Source organism: Pteronotus mesoamericanus, unplaced genomic scaffold, assembly GCF_021234165.1.
Source record: "Pteronotus mesoamericanus isolate MK-2021 breed Mesoamerican mustached bat unplaced genomic scaffold, CSHL_Meso_final contig_41, whole genome shotgun sequence".
Lineage (NCBI taxonomy): Eukaryota > Metazoa > Chordata > Mammalia > Chiroptera > Mormoopidae > Pteronotus > Pteronotus mesoamericanus.
Window position 1 is genome coordinate 8,810,749 of NW_026555152.1, and position 14,131 is coordinate 8,824,879.

General features: G+C 48.3%; 1 protein-coding gene across 1 annotated transcript in view; it reads left to right on the forward strand.

Annotated features, from left to right (window-relative positions):
- Window positions 1–14,131, forward strand: part of CACNA1C (calcium voltage-gated channel subunit alpha1 C) — a 603,963-nt gene that overhangs the window by 56,022 nt on the left and 533,810 nt on the right. Inside the window, exon 3 of the mRNA XM_054577199.1 lies at window positions 2,509–2,614. Within this exon, the coding sequence (XP_054433174.1) occupies window positions 2,509–2,614 (106 nt within the window). The remainder of the gene's footprint in view (window positions 1–2,508; window positions 2,615–14,131) is intronic.

Genomic DNA, 14,131 nt, shown 5'->3' on the forward strand with positions numbered 1-14,131 from the left:
GGAATGCGTCCTCCACGGGAGAAAAAGGAGACCTAGCCTTGGCAGTACTGGTTGGGTGGCCTTCCCAGCCTGCCTTTGAAGGGTAGCTGGCAGGTAAGGAGATGGTCTGGCTTACCAGCCAGTCAGTGCTCTCAAAAGAGTGGAATCTGATGCTGTCATTAAGAAGAGGCAGCAGTTTAAAAAATGATCAGGTTGTCCCGGGGTGACACAGAAAACACTTCCAGGGCTTACCTGGTCCTCTGCAGCTGATGGCTTTTCTTATCTGCCTGATTGGTTTCTTTACTCATCATCTTCCCCAGCTTTAGGCCGTCCTTTTAGCATAAGGCGATGGATGGATAGCCTGAATGGGGGAGGAGAGGAGGAGATGGAACTGACAATGCAAGGAGCACCCCAAGCGTAGCCCTCGCCCACTCTGGGGAGGGGCCGAGTTGGCACTTTGACGACTGGATGCTTGAGGTCTGGCTCAGTTGAGCTAGTGTGCCCTTGTCCTGATGGGGGAGCACAGAGGATCAGGTGATTAGAACAAAACTGACCAGCCTTTAGGCTGAACCTCACTCTCCCAAGCAGGAGGGGACAGGGCGAGGAGGAAGGGGGATATGGTAAGAGGGCTAAAAGAACTCACTTCCTTAAAATGCATCAGGATCACGTCAGAATAGATCAGCGTAGAGATGTCCTCACAAACTTAGACTCTGGAACCAGGCTTTCTGGGTTTGAATCCCACCGTTCCACAATCTCTTGACCTTGGACAGGTTGACCTTTAACCATTCATTTAGAAGTGGGGATAAAAATTGTACATTTCACTTAGGGTGTTTGTGTAGAGCAGCTGGAACAGTATCTGGCCCAGAATAAGCTCTCAATAAATACTAGCTGTGCCCTTACTGTTACCATCATCATCATCATCATCATCACTTGTTCCTTGGCCAACTCGGGGCCGGCGGGCAAGTTGGAAAAGATGAGTTAGTAGGTCTGGTTACGGTCCTGGCTCTGCCATTTGCCAGCTGGGGATCTGGGAGAGGGTGTTTTACTTTCTATGCCTGTCAAGCTGGGAGGTTGGGCAGGCCCACTGCATGCTGTGGTCGTGATGCCAAGGCACACAGAAAATGGCAGCCTTCACGGGGCACGCTCGGCGAGTGGACCCTGGCTGCACCCATGGAGCCGGGGCGGGGGGTCGATGACCAGCACGCTGGCGGGGAAGCCTGGACTAGGTAATCACTAAGAGTTCTTCCAGGCTCCGGGCTTCCCTGTCAACAGAGGTCAGAGGCCACCTATGGCAGGGGGATGTTAGTCCTGGCTGGTGAGGACCTGATGTGGGGCCTTGGGAACGTTTCTCAGGCTCTCTGGGCCTCAGAGGTTTAGACTAGCTGATCTGTCAGTCTTGTGCTGCTTCAAGATTTGTTAACTTGGTGAGTGCAGGTTTTATGTCCTGGGAAATGAAGCCGGTTCCTTCTCTCAGGAATCTACATCCTCTTCATCCCCCTCCAGGCTTCATGGACTAGGCTGAAAGGCTGGCAGTGCCAGGGGTTGGGGGAGGTGGGCCTGGAAGAGCGTAAACTGGGAGCTTCCTCTGAAGCTTCCCCTTTCTGGCCTTTAGTTGTGGGTGCAGGGTGGAAGAGGTAGTATTCCATGAGCTCATTTCTCTCCTGAGATTGTGCCCAGCCCTGATGTTTTGATAAATAAATCGAGGCATAGCATCCCTGCCGAGTGCACTGCTGCTGGTGGGTGGACCTTAGCTCGTCCCGTTAGATGCTGGCACGAACCAAGGGGAGGCGGGGAGGACCCGGAACGTAAGCCTCGCCCGCGGGAGGCAGGGCCCCCAGAGCCTGGAGAGGTTTAGGTATCCTGCCTGCAGCTGTGCCTTAAAGAAAGGTGGCTGCCGTACCCTAGATGCACAGTACCCATGCCTCTGTGCTCTTGGGGGTCCCGCAGTCCGGGCCATCCTCAGGTTCCCTGGAAGCTGTCAGGGAATAAGGCAGAAAGGGAAAAAGCACTCTAAACTTCAAGTTAAAAGATTAAAAATAAAGTCTCCAAATTTCAAATGAAAGATCTTAAAAGTCTAGTTTCTGCCTGCAGTGCCCCTCTGTCCTGCCTCTCCCACCCACGCTGGAGTCCCTGGGTGGCAGCAGGTAAGCCCAGGAAAGGGGCGCTTGGGGCACGCGGGTCCTGGCTGCAGCAGGTCCTGCTCTTCAAAAGCAACCTGAGCACCCAGGAGAGGAAGTGAACTCCAGTGCAAGCTAAATAAATAAAAGAAGGGGAAAAAAGTTTTTAGAAATCTGTGTTTACTCTGGCACGCGACTGGCCTCCACTGCTTTTGACATATTAGGAAAAATTTTGGCAGGGACCCATTAGAAGTGCTTAAAAAGGCATATGTTTCTTTTCAGAATACAAGGGGCTTGGAATGTATTGTTTAAACAAGATTCTTATGAATCTTTGATTCATTTAAAAACATATATGTATGTTTGTTTCACTTGTGCTTTCTGCAACATTAACTTCCTTAACTCCCTTCCTCAGACCATTTGAAATCATTATTTTACTGACTATTTTTGCCAATTGTGTGGCCTTAGCGATCTATATTCCCTTTCCAGAAGATGACTCCAACGCCACCAATTCCAACCTGGTAAGTCCACCATCCACGTCTGCTTTTCAGCGGAGGACCGACTTGAACTGCGTGGCTTCAAGCTGGAATGTGAGCGAGCAGTGAGACGTGTGTTGAGGCCTGTGCGAGATGTGTATGGCAGCGCTGCCGTGCTCACATCTTGGGGCTGTTCTGCTCTTCATTCGATCTAGCACCTGTTTTATCACAGCTTGTTTTCAGAAAGACTACTCCAGCCAGGTGGCAGTGTGTTCTGGGTGTGACTGTGTGAGAGAGAGACGGGGCGGGGGAGAGAGAGAGGGAGAGAGAGAGAATGTGTGTGTGTGTAGCAGGTCCTCCGGGTGCTGTCACATGAAGCATGCATTGTAGGGCAGGCAATTGTGGAGTGAGCTTTTATTCTCTGACCATTTGGTGTTTTTAGGGGTCTTTGTTCATGGGTAGGGCTTGGTCAGGTGGTCTGCAGTATCATTGCACGATAAATAATTTCTAGGAAGCTTTTAGGAAAGTTTGCTTTTGCAGCCAAGATATATTATTTAGTTAAAAAGGTCTTATTTTCTTGGGAAAGGCAGCTTTCCATTTGGACTGTTTGGAGTCCAGTGCTGGCAATTTGGGGTTAGAATTTGTCCATGGAAAAAGCATGGAGAGTGTTTACTTTTGGCTGAGTGTGAAGTCATTACAGAGGCTTTTGCTCCATCTGGGCATGGGAGGAAACGAGCTCTGGAATGCAGTTGGCAACCCTGGGGCACATGGGGAAGATCCCGTTTCTGCTCCCCGGGCAGAGACACCCTCACTCCTGTGATCCCCATCTTCCCGTGTCGCCAGCATCTTCCCTTGATTAGCAAGATTGGACTGTCGATTGGGATCCTTTCTAACAGAAGCAGCAGGGTTACAAGGTTCTCCTTTCCATTGTTGCCGGCTGCTGATGACATCATGGGTGTAATTCTATTGCCTTTTATCCTTTGACATTTTCTTTGGCCCCTTCAGCAAGTAAACCTGATGCATGCTTTAAACCCTCTGCCGTTTCCCAGTTTCACAGTTAGCTCCCACTCCGTATTGGACAAGGTGTCTGGTGTGAGCCAGGCTCTGTCTTATGGCTTGGCTGGGGCTGTGTTGGGGACGACAGCAGGCCAGCGAGCACTGAGCGGTGACATGGCTGGAGTCGGCAGGCAGAGCATTCGCTGTAGTCCACACGGCCTTCCGTGGTGTGACCTTGTCTCTTAACAGGCAAGAAATCTTTACTGTGTTAAAATAAATGTAAGCAAAGTGTCTCCCAAATGGCCGCTGGAGAAGCAGGCACTCCTTCCACCAGTGATACTACTTCTGTGTGTGCCTGCAGTCTCCCCGACCACAGTCCTCCAAAACCCCTGCAGCTTAGCAGCTAATTTGCAACTTAAAAAAGAAAAGAATCCATGTGTTGTTCTGCAGTCAGTGAAGCTTTGAGTCTACTCTAGGCCAAAGCAGTGCTGAGAGTAGGTAGAGGAGTTTGGTCTTGTCTCAGGCTCCAGGGATGGCCCCAGAAGAGCCTGCACCCCAGAGTTTCCAGGAGGGTTAGCAGGGCCCCCCAAGAGCTGTAACAGAGGGAAGCCGGGTCTGGTAGATCCATGAACCCCCTGCCCCTGGAAGCAGATGGCCAGCTGAAGACTAATGGTTATGTTGGGTTTCTCTGGAGCTAGAGTGAGGTTGCCAGGTATAGAGAATGCTGGAGGGACTGAGGGGTTGTTTTTTTTTTAATCCTCACCAAAGATTATGTTTGTTTGTTTATTTAGAGAGAAAGAGGGAGAAAAACATCTATGTGAGAGAGAAACATTGATTGGTTGCCTCCTTTACACACCCTGACCGGGGATCAAACCCACAACCTCTTGGTGTATGGGACAATGCTCCAACCAACTGAGCCACCCAGCCAGGGCAGGACCGTGGTTTTTCAAATCGCACCGCAGAGTGATGGAAGTATTTTAAAACTAGATGGTAGTGATGGTTGCACAACTGTACAACTTTACTAAAAATCATTGAGTCATATATTTACAATGGGTGAATTTTGCAATATGTAAATTATACCTCAATAAAGCTGTTTTAAAAAAAAACCAAAAAAACAAAAAAGAATAACACCAGCATGCAAGCCCAAGCTTTTCAAGGTGTCCCAGTGGCAGCCTTGTGTTGCCTTTGGCTCCTCTATTCCTTCTAGATGGAGGGTTAGGCAGTTGGAGGGAGAGATGTGGTGGGGACAGCTAGTGAACTTTGTTGGTGATGTTGCACTAGGAATTGGTGGGTGCAGAAGAGAGTGTGGGAGTTTGAAAAGGGGCTTCCAGTTGCCTAGGGAATTCCTGCCTCTTTCAAGCCATTGTTGGGCAGTGATTTAATATTAAGGAAGCATAATCATGTTTCCATCTGAAACACACACATATACACACGTACGCGCGTGCACACACACACAGAATCCCTTAATTCTGCTAGTTCTACCCTTGAACTTCCTTTGATGGCCATATATACAAACTAAGAAAAAACAATTCTTTCTGAGGAAGAGGCTATGTGTGCTATCTCTGCCAGTTTGATTTTTCTCTCTCCTCAGCTCCTCGTTCTCTGTCTTCTATCTCCATCTCTGGAATGTAATAGATATGGGGCTCAGTGGGCAAACTCGGGAGGGAAAGAAATGTAACTTGTTTTTACTTTCCTATAACTGAACAAAACGTCTGATTAGAGACTTCATTTGGCCTGGTGGCATAAACCTCGCCTCTGCAATGTAGGGCTCTCGGCCCCCTCCCCGGAGCTGTAGCTTAGTCCTGGGGACTTCTCCAGGGCCTCTGCATTGTGGGGCTCTTGGCATGGTCAGTCCACACTGTTAAAATGACCTCGTCCCTTCTGGAAGGGCCTTGGTCTTTGACCCATGCAGGCAGAGCAGTCTCTTGTTTGCCTGCACAGGGTCTCTCCAGCTCTAGATCTCTGTCTCTTCTGGGACTGTGGGAATGGGGGGTGGTGAAGATTTCAAATGTCATTTTGGAAGGACACACTGCAGGGTCTCACTCACCTTTGTTTCCTTGCTGATACCCTCCTGTTTGCCAGCTTGGGACCTTTGTTTGCACAGAGTCCCCCAGCAGACTCCTCCTGTGGACTTGCAGACTGTCATCAATGCCCTGACCTGCTCTCTGACTGCAAAGCCACAGTTGGACTCCTGTTCTCTGCTCTTCCACTGTGTCATACCTTCCCTGGGGCAGTGAAGGCCACAGACTGGATAGGGGAGCACAGTGGTCAAGCAGTATTAGAAAACACCTATAACAAGCAACCAAGCAAAATCCACGTCAGCTTGCAGGTCAGGATATGATTCTGCTCTGTGGACATAACCACTATGAGTGTTACCGTCTGGGCCCCCCTCCTCCTGTCCACAGCATCTCATGTTATCAGATATCCCTTTGCAAAACTTTTATCCCCTGGCTTTGGGACAGAGTTACTATTAAGTCTTCTCCTGTCTGTCTTACCATTTTTTCCCCCCTGTTTCTTCCGGTTTCTTTTCCTGCTTCTGTGGGAACGTCTACCAGGGTTCTCTCTTGCCCTCTTATTTTCTCTTTCTATACTCTGCCTTTGGTGGGCCCAGCTGCTTCCACAAGTTCATATTCCCTTTCTAGGTAAATTGTTCCTGGACTTATGTCGCCAGCTCTAAGCTCTTTCCAAAGGCCTGGACCAGAATTTTCTCTAGTAGAAAGGCCTGGGGACCAGTGCAGTGATGCCTGAAACCACCTTGGTTATTGTGACCACCTGGAGAGCTTGAGCCATACGGACTCCCATGCTTTGGTAGTTCTGATTCAAATTTAGTAGTTCTGGGACATGAACTAGGAAGATGCATTTTAAAAATTTCTCATTGTGGTGGCAGGCATGGGGGTATGGTGGGTATTAATGGTCAGTCAGTTTCGAGAGCTGCTGGCCTCTTGGCTAGAGCAGAATCTGAGTTGGGCAGACATTGGTTCAAACCTTGGCTTCTCCACTTTGTAAGTTATTCTTAATCAGAAGTTGTTTAGCCTTTCTTGACCTCAGTTCCCCAGCTTGTTAGATAGAGAGGACGTTCCACCACAGGGTCCTGGGAAAGAGTGTAAGGCCGACAATGACCATAAAGTACTTAGTGTGTTCTTGGCATGCAGTTGTATGTGCCAGGATGCCTTGCAAACAGCCATGCTGAGAGCCAGTCACTATGTTTGGGATACTTCAGGAAGCAGACCTTGTGTCTAATAGGAAAGATAAACATGGTCTTATAAGGGGCCCAGGTGTTGGGGAAAGCACTGCTTGCCTTTTTTTTTTTTTCTTTTTTTTGCTGTTGGGAAGGGCATAAGAGAACGCTGTACATGGGAGGACACATTTGAATTGCATCTCTCATTTAAGAAGTGATTTTCAGACCAAACGGGGCATTTCAGGCTGTGGTACACACATGTGCAAAAGTCCTGTGGTCATACCCTTCATGACCAAGGGATGAGGTACAGGTTTCCAGCAAATGAAAAGAGCCAGATGATGGCCCTTGCCAATAGTCAAACTGCAGGTGATGAGGAAACCCTGAAGATTTTCAGAGCTGGAGAGTGCCAGATCCAGAGTTATATTTTAGAAGAGGTGCTCTTTCAACATGAGGGAGGTAGCCCAGAGGGAGGCCTCACTGTTTGTGATGAGAAAAGGAAACTGCAGACGTCCAGATGACAGTGACAACAAGGATGGAGAGGTGGTGGGTTTAGGAAGTAAAAGTGCCTGGACTTGTGACCAGTCAGATTTTGTGGACAAAGGAGAGAGCTGATTCCCAAGATAGTAATGTGGAGAGCCAGGTGCTATTAGCCAAGAGGTCCTCAGGTGAAAGGTCACAGTAAGGGGGAGGGAATGAGGGGTATGATTTGTGATTTGTCAGGCGAGGAGCCCATGGAACTTGCAGATGGAAATGTCCAGCAGTCAGTAGAAATAGGTCATGAGTTCAGGAGACAGTTCATGCTGACGAGAGACACATGGGAAAGCTGGAAGACGGATGGGAGGAGCCCCAGCCCTGGCTCAGAGCACCTGTGGCAGGGCGGAGCGGGAGAGGAGGAGACCCCCATGGCCGGAACCCCAAGAGCACTGATGTGTGCCGAGTGGGCGGAGGAAGAGGGGGACTGGCCTGAGAGGTAGGTGGGGGGATCTGAGAAGCTAAGGGAACAGAGTGTTTAACAATAAAACAGAGGGACTGGTTGCTAGTGTAAACTGGTCTTTATGACAACTCAGGCTGTGTACAAGAGGACTGGCCACACTATGAGGAGAGGAGCTGGGCTCAGGGCTCAGTGCAGGGTGAGAGGATGTTTGTCTGCATTTGCAGCCTCACCGAGGCCATGGAATAGTAGGTGCATAATGACTATTGAGTTTCGGTGACTGAAACATTCATCTTCATACACCAGAATGTGGTCCCCAAATCATTTAAGTACCCCTAAAATGGAACTTGAGAGCTCCCCCATTACTTTTATAGTATTTATACATTTTCAAAAATTATTGCTATTTCAGAGTCCTGCTCTGAGAAATAATAAAGGAGAGATGATGATGCATCAACAGCAGTGGCTCTTGAAACCTCAGAGCACAAAGATTATACAGAGAGTTGGTTAAAATGCATCTCCCCAGGCGCTGCCCCCAGAGACTTCCATCCTGTGAGTCTGGGGCAGGCCCTGGGAGTCGGCGTTGTTAACGGGCTCCCCTGTGCACAGGACACAGAGACGGAGGCCTCCTCTCTGAGAACGGGGACTGAGAATGTGGCCATCCTGTCCACCTCAGCTCTCTCTGGCCCGCTCTTGTCTCCACAGAGCTCTCTCTAGGAGAGAAGTGAGGTGTACCCGCTGCCCAGAGGTTTCCCACTCTTTTAGGTTCAAGAATAATCTACTTAGCAAAGCACACTCACACGCTGGGATTCAGCAAGCGTCTTCATACACACCTGTAGGTTCACAGCTGCCTTATCTCGGCTCACACCTTCTCTCATAGCCCTTTCTTTTCTTCCACCTGCTTAATATGGCCCCTATTTATTTTTCTAGCACTTTGCTTTCTTCTCTTTCCAAAAGATGAAAAATATTTCAGTGTAGAATTTTTAAAGATCGTTTCCTCATTATTTACATAACTGGTTGTTTTATGCTCCATCTAACATACACTTTTGCACCCAAATCCATCATGTTTGTGCTTCTCCTCATGCTAGTGAAGCGTAATGGAACCTGTGCCGGCCTGTGACATGATGTTTCTTTCTTCATTATTCACAGTCTTGTTATTGGCAATGCCACCTATTATGCAGTACATCATTTATAATATAGCAGCTGCAAACTCTTTCTACCAATAGCTGGTACCCAGGAGGTAAAAATTGCATGATGTCTGTTGAACAACCTCTGTGAGCAGAGCGACCTCATTGTGTGTGCGGAAAACTCCCAGTTCTCTGCAAACCCCAAAGTCCACAAAGGCTTGGCTTGAGTGAAATATTAAGAGAATATATTTGGCGTTTGACCTTGTGCAAAGAATAGTGCTGTGTACTTTCCGAGCAAGAGCCAGGCTTTACGCGGAGGTGGAGAGGAGAAGGGAAGGAGTCGTTTCAGGGCTGGCTTTCCTTCAGCTGAGGCATGTGAGAGGAGAGTGCTCAAGGGGAATGAGTTCATGTGTGTGTGGGGTGCAGTGTTGCAGCGAGGCTAGGAAGGAGACGGGATGTCAGATCCCCCCCCCCTTTTTTTTTTTTTGCTGTGAAATCAGGGCAGTACATAGGAGTGGCATCATTGTCAGGTTGTGAAGATTAAATGAGGTAACAGAGGTAAAATGCTTTAAAAATATGCCTGGCATAGGCAATATATGTGTTGTCTTTGAGAACTCAAAGCCTTTCCCCTCTGCCTGGTTCCTGAGGGTGAGTCAGGATCTGAGGCACTTCAAGCTAGCTTTTGTCGCAGAAGGGTGGAAGAGGAGACCCCAAAGCTCCTGTTTCTGGCAACTCTCATCCAGCAAGCCTGGCATGTGTCTGTGAACACCTTACCCTTGTCTAACTACTACATTGGGAGAGAAGCAGACAAGCATTTGTGGCAAAAGATGAGCCCGAATGGAGAGCTCTGGGTGGACCATGGGGACCCTGCCACCATCTCCCACATGTGTTTTGTGCCTGTAAGAAGTCTGCTCATAGTGCAGGGAACCGGGGTGCGCCGGAGGCACTGTGAGGATGAGGCAGGCTCCCCCACTCCCAGGCAGTGCTGGATTGAAGACCCTCCCACGGGATCCTGCATTTAGACCACCACGACGTCTGAGGTGAGCTGAAGGCCTGCCCACCAGGCTCTGAGAGGCACATCCAGCCCCAAGTCAGAGCCTCTATCTGAGAAGTGAAAAGAAATGCTGGTTAGGGTGTCCCTAATCATCTTGCTGTGATTTCTTTTACCATCATGTTTGCCTGAGAGCAAGAAGTCTTTATAGGGCTTTCATGCGTCAACAGTAATGAACATAACAAAAAAAGATTTATTATTGCCCTCTTGTATGTGTCATCCTAATGCACCAGGCACACACACACACATTGCAGAAGTACTTGGGTTATAAAATACACTAACAGATAACTGCAGATTATAAAGCACATGGTTATCTTATGTTAATTCTCTCCTGGGTGGTGAGAGGGAGAGAAGGGATGGGGAAGGCAGCAGTAGGGAGTGTTTTTAGATGAGAAAATTAGGTTGACATCATGGGTTAGGAAAACTGAGTAAGATCTCCCCTCTGGGATTGCGACTGATCCAGTCTGAGTGGGACCTGGGCATGGGTATGTCTTAACAGCTCTTCTGGAGCCAGGGTGGTAGGTGCTGACCTGGGAAGCAAGACCTGAAATATGTGGTCCTAGGTCAGTCACTTAACCTCTGTGTTTGTGTCTCTTCTGGCAAGTGGAGTAATAAAACGGCATAGTCATAATAATTACCTTTATTGAGTGACTGTCAGGTGCCAGGGCTTTGCATACAGTATTCCCAATCCCCACAACAATAAATTATTTGTTTGTTTACTTGAGGGTAGAGGACTTACCCCTCTTGTTCACTGCTGTTTTACCCATCAGTCACTGGCACATGCCAAGCTCTCATAAATATTTGTTGAGTGCATTCATGGGTAGATGAGTGAATCCTGCCAGGTAGTATACCTTTGTTTCAGATGAGGATATACTATCTCATAATATGTAGAGGTAAAGTAACTTGGTGAGTGAGTGACAGAGTTGTAATTGTTACCTAGGACTCTACAAAGTTCCCATTTCTTGGACTCTTGGCTGTGCTCTCTGGTATATGTAGGGTTGCTGTGACCATAGAATGATGTAGATGTGAAAATGTTACAAAGGTTAAACACATTGTAGCAGGTATTAACAGATATTAAAAAAACAAACTTGGTTCTGTTGCAAAATAAATTTGGTACGTGCTGAAGTAACCAAATTTAAACAGATTACTTTATTGTGAGACTTCTGAGAGTCTCTAGCACTATTTATGAGTTTTCTCTATGCAGACACTGTCCTGCGTGCTTTGTGGATATTAATGCAGTTAAGCATATCATAACCCTACGAAATGGATACTGTTATACACAGATGAGGACACCGAAGCTCAGAGAGAATTGAATTAATTTGCCCTTGAAAACGTAGCTGTGCAGTGATGACACTGTCCTGTCGTTACAGGTGACCGTATCCAGGTATAGGTTCTTACCCATCATGCTGCAGCTCCCTTCCTGTGTGTGAAGGTGCCCCAGGGCTCCCTGGACCAGGCAGGGTGTACCTAAGATTTCCAGCCCCTCCTGTTTGCAGGCAGCCTGAAGAATGGTATTCTTTGGAACACACTGTGGTAAATATACTGTGGAGATGCAGTGGGTTTCAACCACAGATGGAGGAGAAAACTCTTGCCCCAAGGACTGATGGCATACGACGAAGGAGAGCTAGGAGCGTGGTAGGAGAGGTTGCAAGCCAGCGCAGTGAAGGAGGCCAGCAGCGCCAGCAGGTGACGGAGCAGGAGCTTGGTGTTTATAGAGGGGAGGGCAGACTCCCTGATAAGAGTTGTGCTTCATCTAATCTGCCTAAATCCTTAGAGCGCCTGGGGCATTGGTTTGACTCAGTGTTTCCTCGTTAAATATTTCAGAGAAGGCATTGTCTGCTCCATATTTGCCAGCAGGTGGGGTGAGAGGAGACAGTGCTTTGAAGTCTAAGTATATGACTCCTCTTACTCCATTTGTACCAACCTGTATTAATTTTGTGGGGGGGGGGGGGATGTTCTATATATAGTCACACTCTGTGTAATGGAACCCCTTCCATGTACCAAGCTCCTTTTATTTTGAGTATATTTGAAGAAAGGCTTTCTAGAATATAAAATACAAATCCCTGAGTAATTAAAAGAAAAAATTCTGAACACATTTCATCCTTTTTCTAGGTCTACGCAGTTGTTAGAAATTTCAGTCATTGAACCTGCTGTAATACTGTGAGGCCACTGGGAGAGAGGAGATCCCTCCCAATGGACCCAGCCCCCTGTTTGGACTGAATGGTCACACACCACCCCTGGAGGGCCTGCTTGCACTGGTACTGACCCTTTTAACTTGCTGCTCCCACTTTTCTGTGGGCTTGGAAACTAGGTGGCCTAATATGTTATCATTGGGTGCAAAGCAAGAGTAAATAGATTCTAAAAACAAAACAAAACAAAAGAGCAAATAGAATCTGATTGAGGAGTCACACTTAAGAATAAAGCCCATTAGCTTTAATTTATGGAGTTAAAGACATTGACTTTGGTTTCCCAGAAGCCTGGCCCCTGTGTTTCACCCCCTTTGTTTTATTGGCTTCTGCATGGTTGAGACTGTTAGATCAGTGCCCTCCCACTGATGAGGATGGCAGCGCTGGCGATCTGCACTCAGCATTCACGTTGCCGGTACTCACATTGTTGGCACTGGTCAAGGAGTGTCACCGCGTTAACTCATTCAATCCTATCAACAGCTCCAGGGGACTTGTATTGTTATTAAAATCACCCCTTTTCAAAGATGACGGAAGTGACGCATAGAGAATGAGCTGACTTGCCCCAGGCCACTCAGCCATGAAGTGGCAGAAGTAGGATTCCAGCCCGGGGCGTGTGGCTCCTTGGTCTGTGCCCTGGCCTGCTATGCAGTGTGGCCTCCCCAGGTGTATAAGGGAGGAGTATTTTGCTTAGAATATGGCCCTCAAATTATTGAGATCTTGACTAACAGGTATGGAACATATGTGATGATCTCCTTCCTTACCAAGGGTCTCCAAAGGAAGGGTGACAGCGAATGTAGCGGGTGAAGCTCTAAGATTGTGTTAGGTTTGTGAAATTCTTAGGGGTGTGGCCCCAGAGCCCCTAGTCAGTGCCATTTGGAAAGGGTGGGAGGTAGGTGAGGAGGAGGCTCATTTCCATCCACTGGTGCCCGAGTGGGAGACTTGGCTCTGAGGCCCGTATTTTCCCAGGGACCAGTGATTCATATTAGCTAAGATCTTCAACTTGATAGGCCTGAGGTCTCTTCCAGGATAGATGAGAATCTTTGGTTGAGGTGGGGGACCCAGAATCAGCGTAACTTCCTGAGACAAGCTTAAAACCTGAATGAGTCTTCTTGGAGACTGAGTCATTAGAAGCAGGTCCTGGGAGCTACTTGGGCCCACATTTGAACTCGGGGCTCTACTGGGACCCCGGTCATTACAGTGTGGTGGCAGGGCCAGGAGCATCATATGTAGGGAAAGTCCATGGCACTGAGCCCCAGCTGAGAGCCACATCCCTTTCACGGAGTAAGGCTTCGTGCGGCCCGCGCCCGTGTCTGTGCCCTTCGCTGGTAAGCTACGTGAAAACGCTGCAGGGCCCTGGCCTAGACCACAGCGGGGCATGATGGGCGGTGAGATAGCCTGAGCCAGTAGCCAGGTTCTGGGGCCTAGCACCTCATTCAGCCACTGACTTGCGGCCTGGCCTTGTCACTTTGCTTCCCCAGATTTTAGATTTCTTGGTTGTAAAATGAAGATATGTTCTATCTCACTGTCATGGAAGGTTCAAATGAGAAGATGTGTATAAATGCTCTGTAAAATGCAAATGCCATGGAAAGGTAGCTGTTTATCACAATAGCTGTTATTACTGTTGTTAAAATTAGACAGATTATTCTATCTCTGATTTGTTTACTCCTTTTTTTTCTGGTGTATACCTTTCTCTGTGAACCTTCTCCCTTAGCCTCCTCTCCAGATAACTTAGAGTTGCAAAGAGGACTAAAATCCATGCTCCAAATTTAGTACCTGACCTTTCTGAGATGGATGGTGAGTAGTGTGGCCGTAACCTGCTTGCTGCTGAGAGCTTAGCTGGGCTGCCGGGGCCTGGGAGAGCCAGGCAAGGGGACCGCTGCCGTGCCCTTGACTTTGTGTGAAGGCCCGGAAGTGACCATCCCCTCGTCCAGGGAGCATGTTGTGTTTTCCTTGGGTCTCGTTTAACTGTGGAACAGCTGCGTGTAGCTGAAATGTGGCCCGGGAGAAGCTCTCCCCCAGTGTCTTTGAGCCCTTAGGAACAAGGTCAGACACTGAGTGTCCGGGAGGATGGGTGTGCCCACCAGCAGACCTCATGA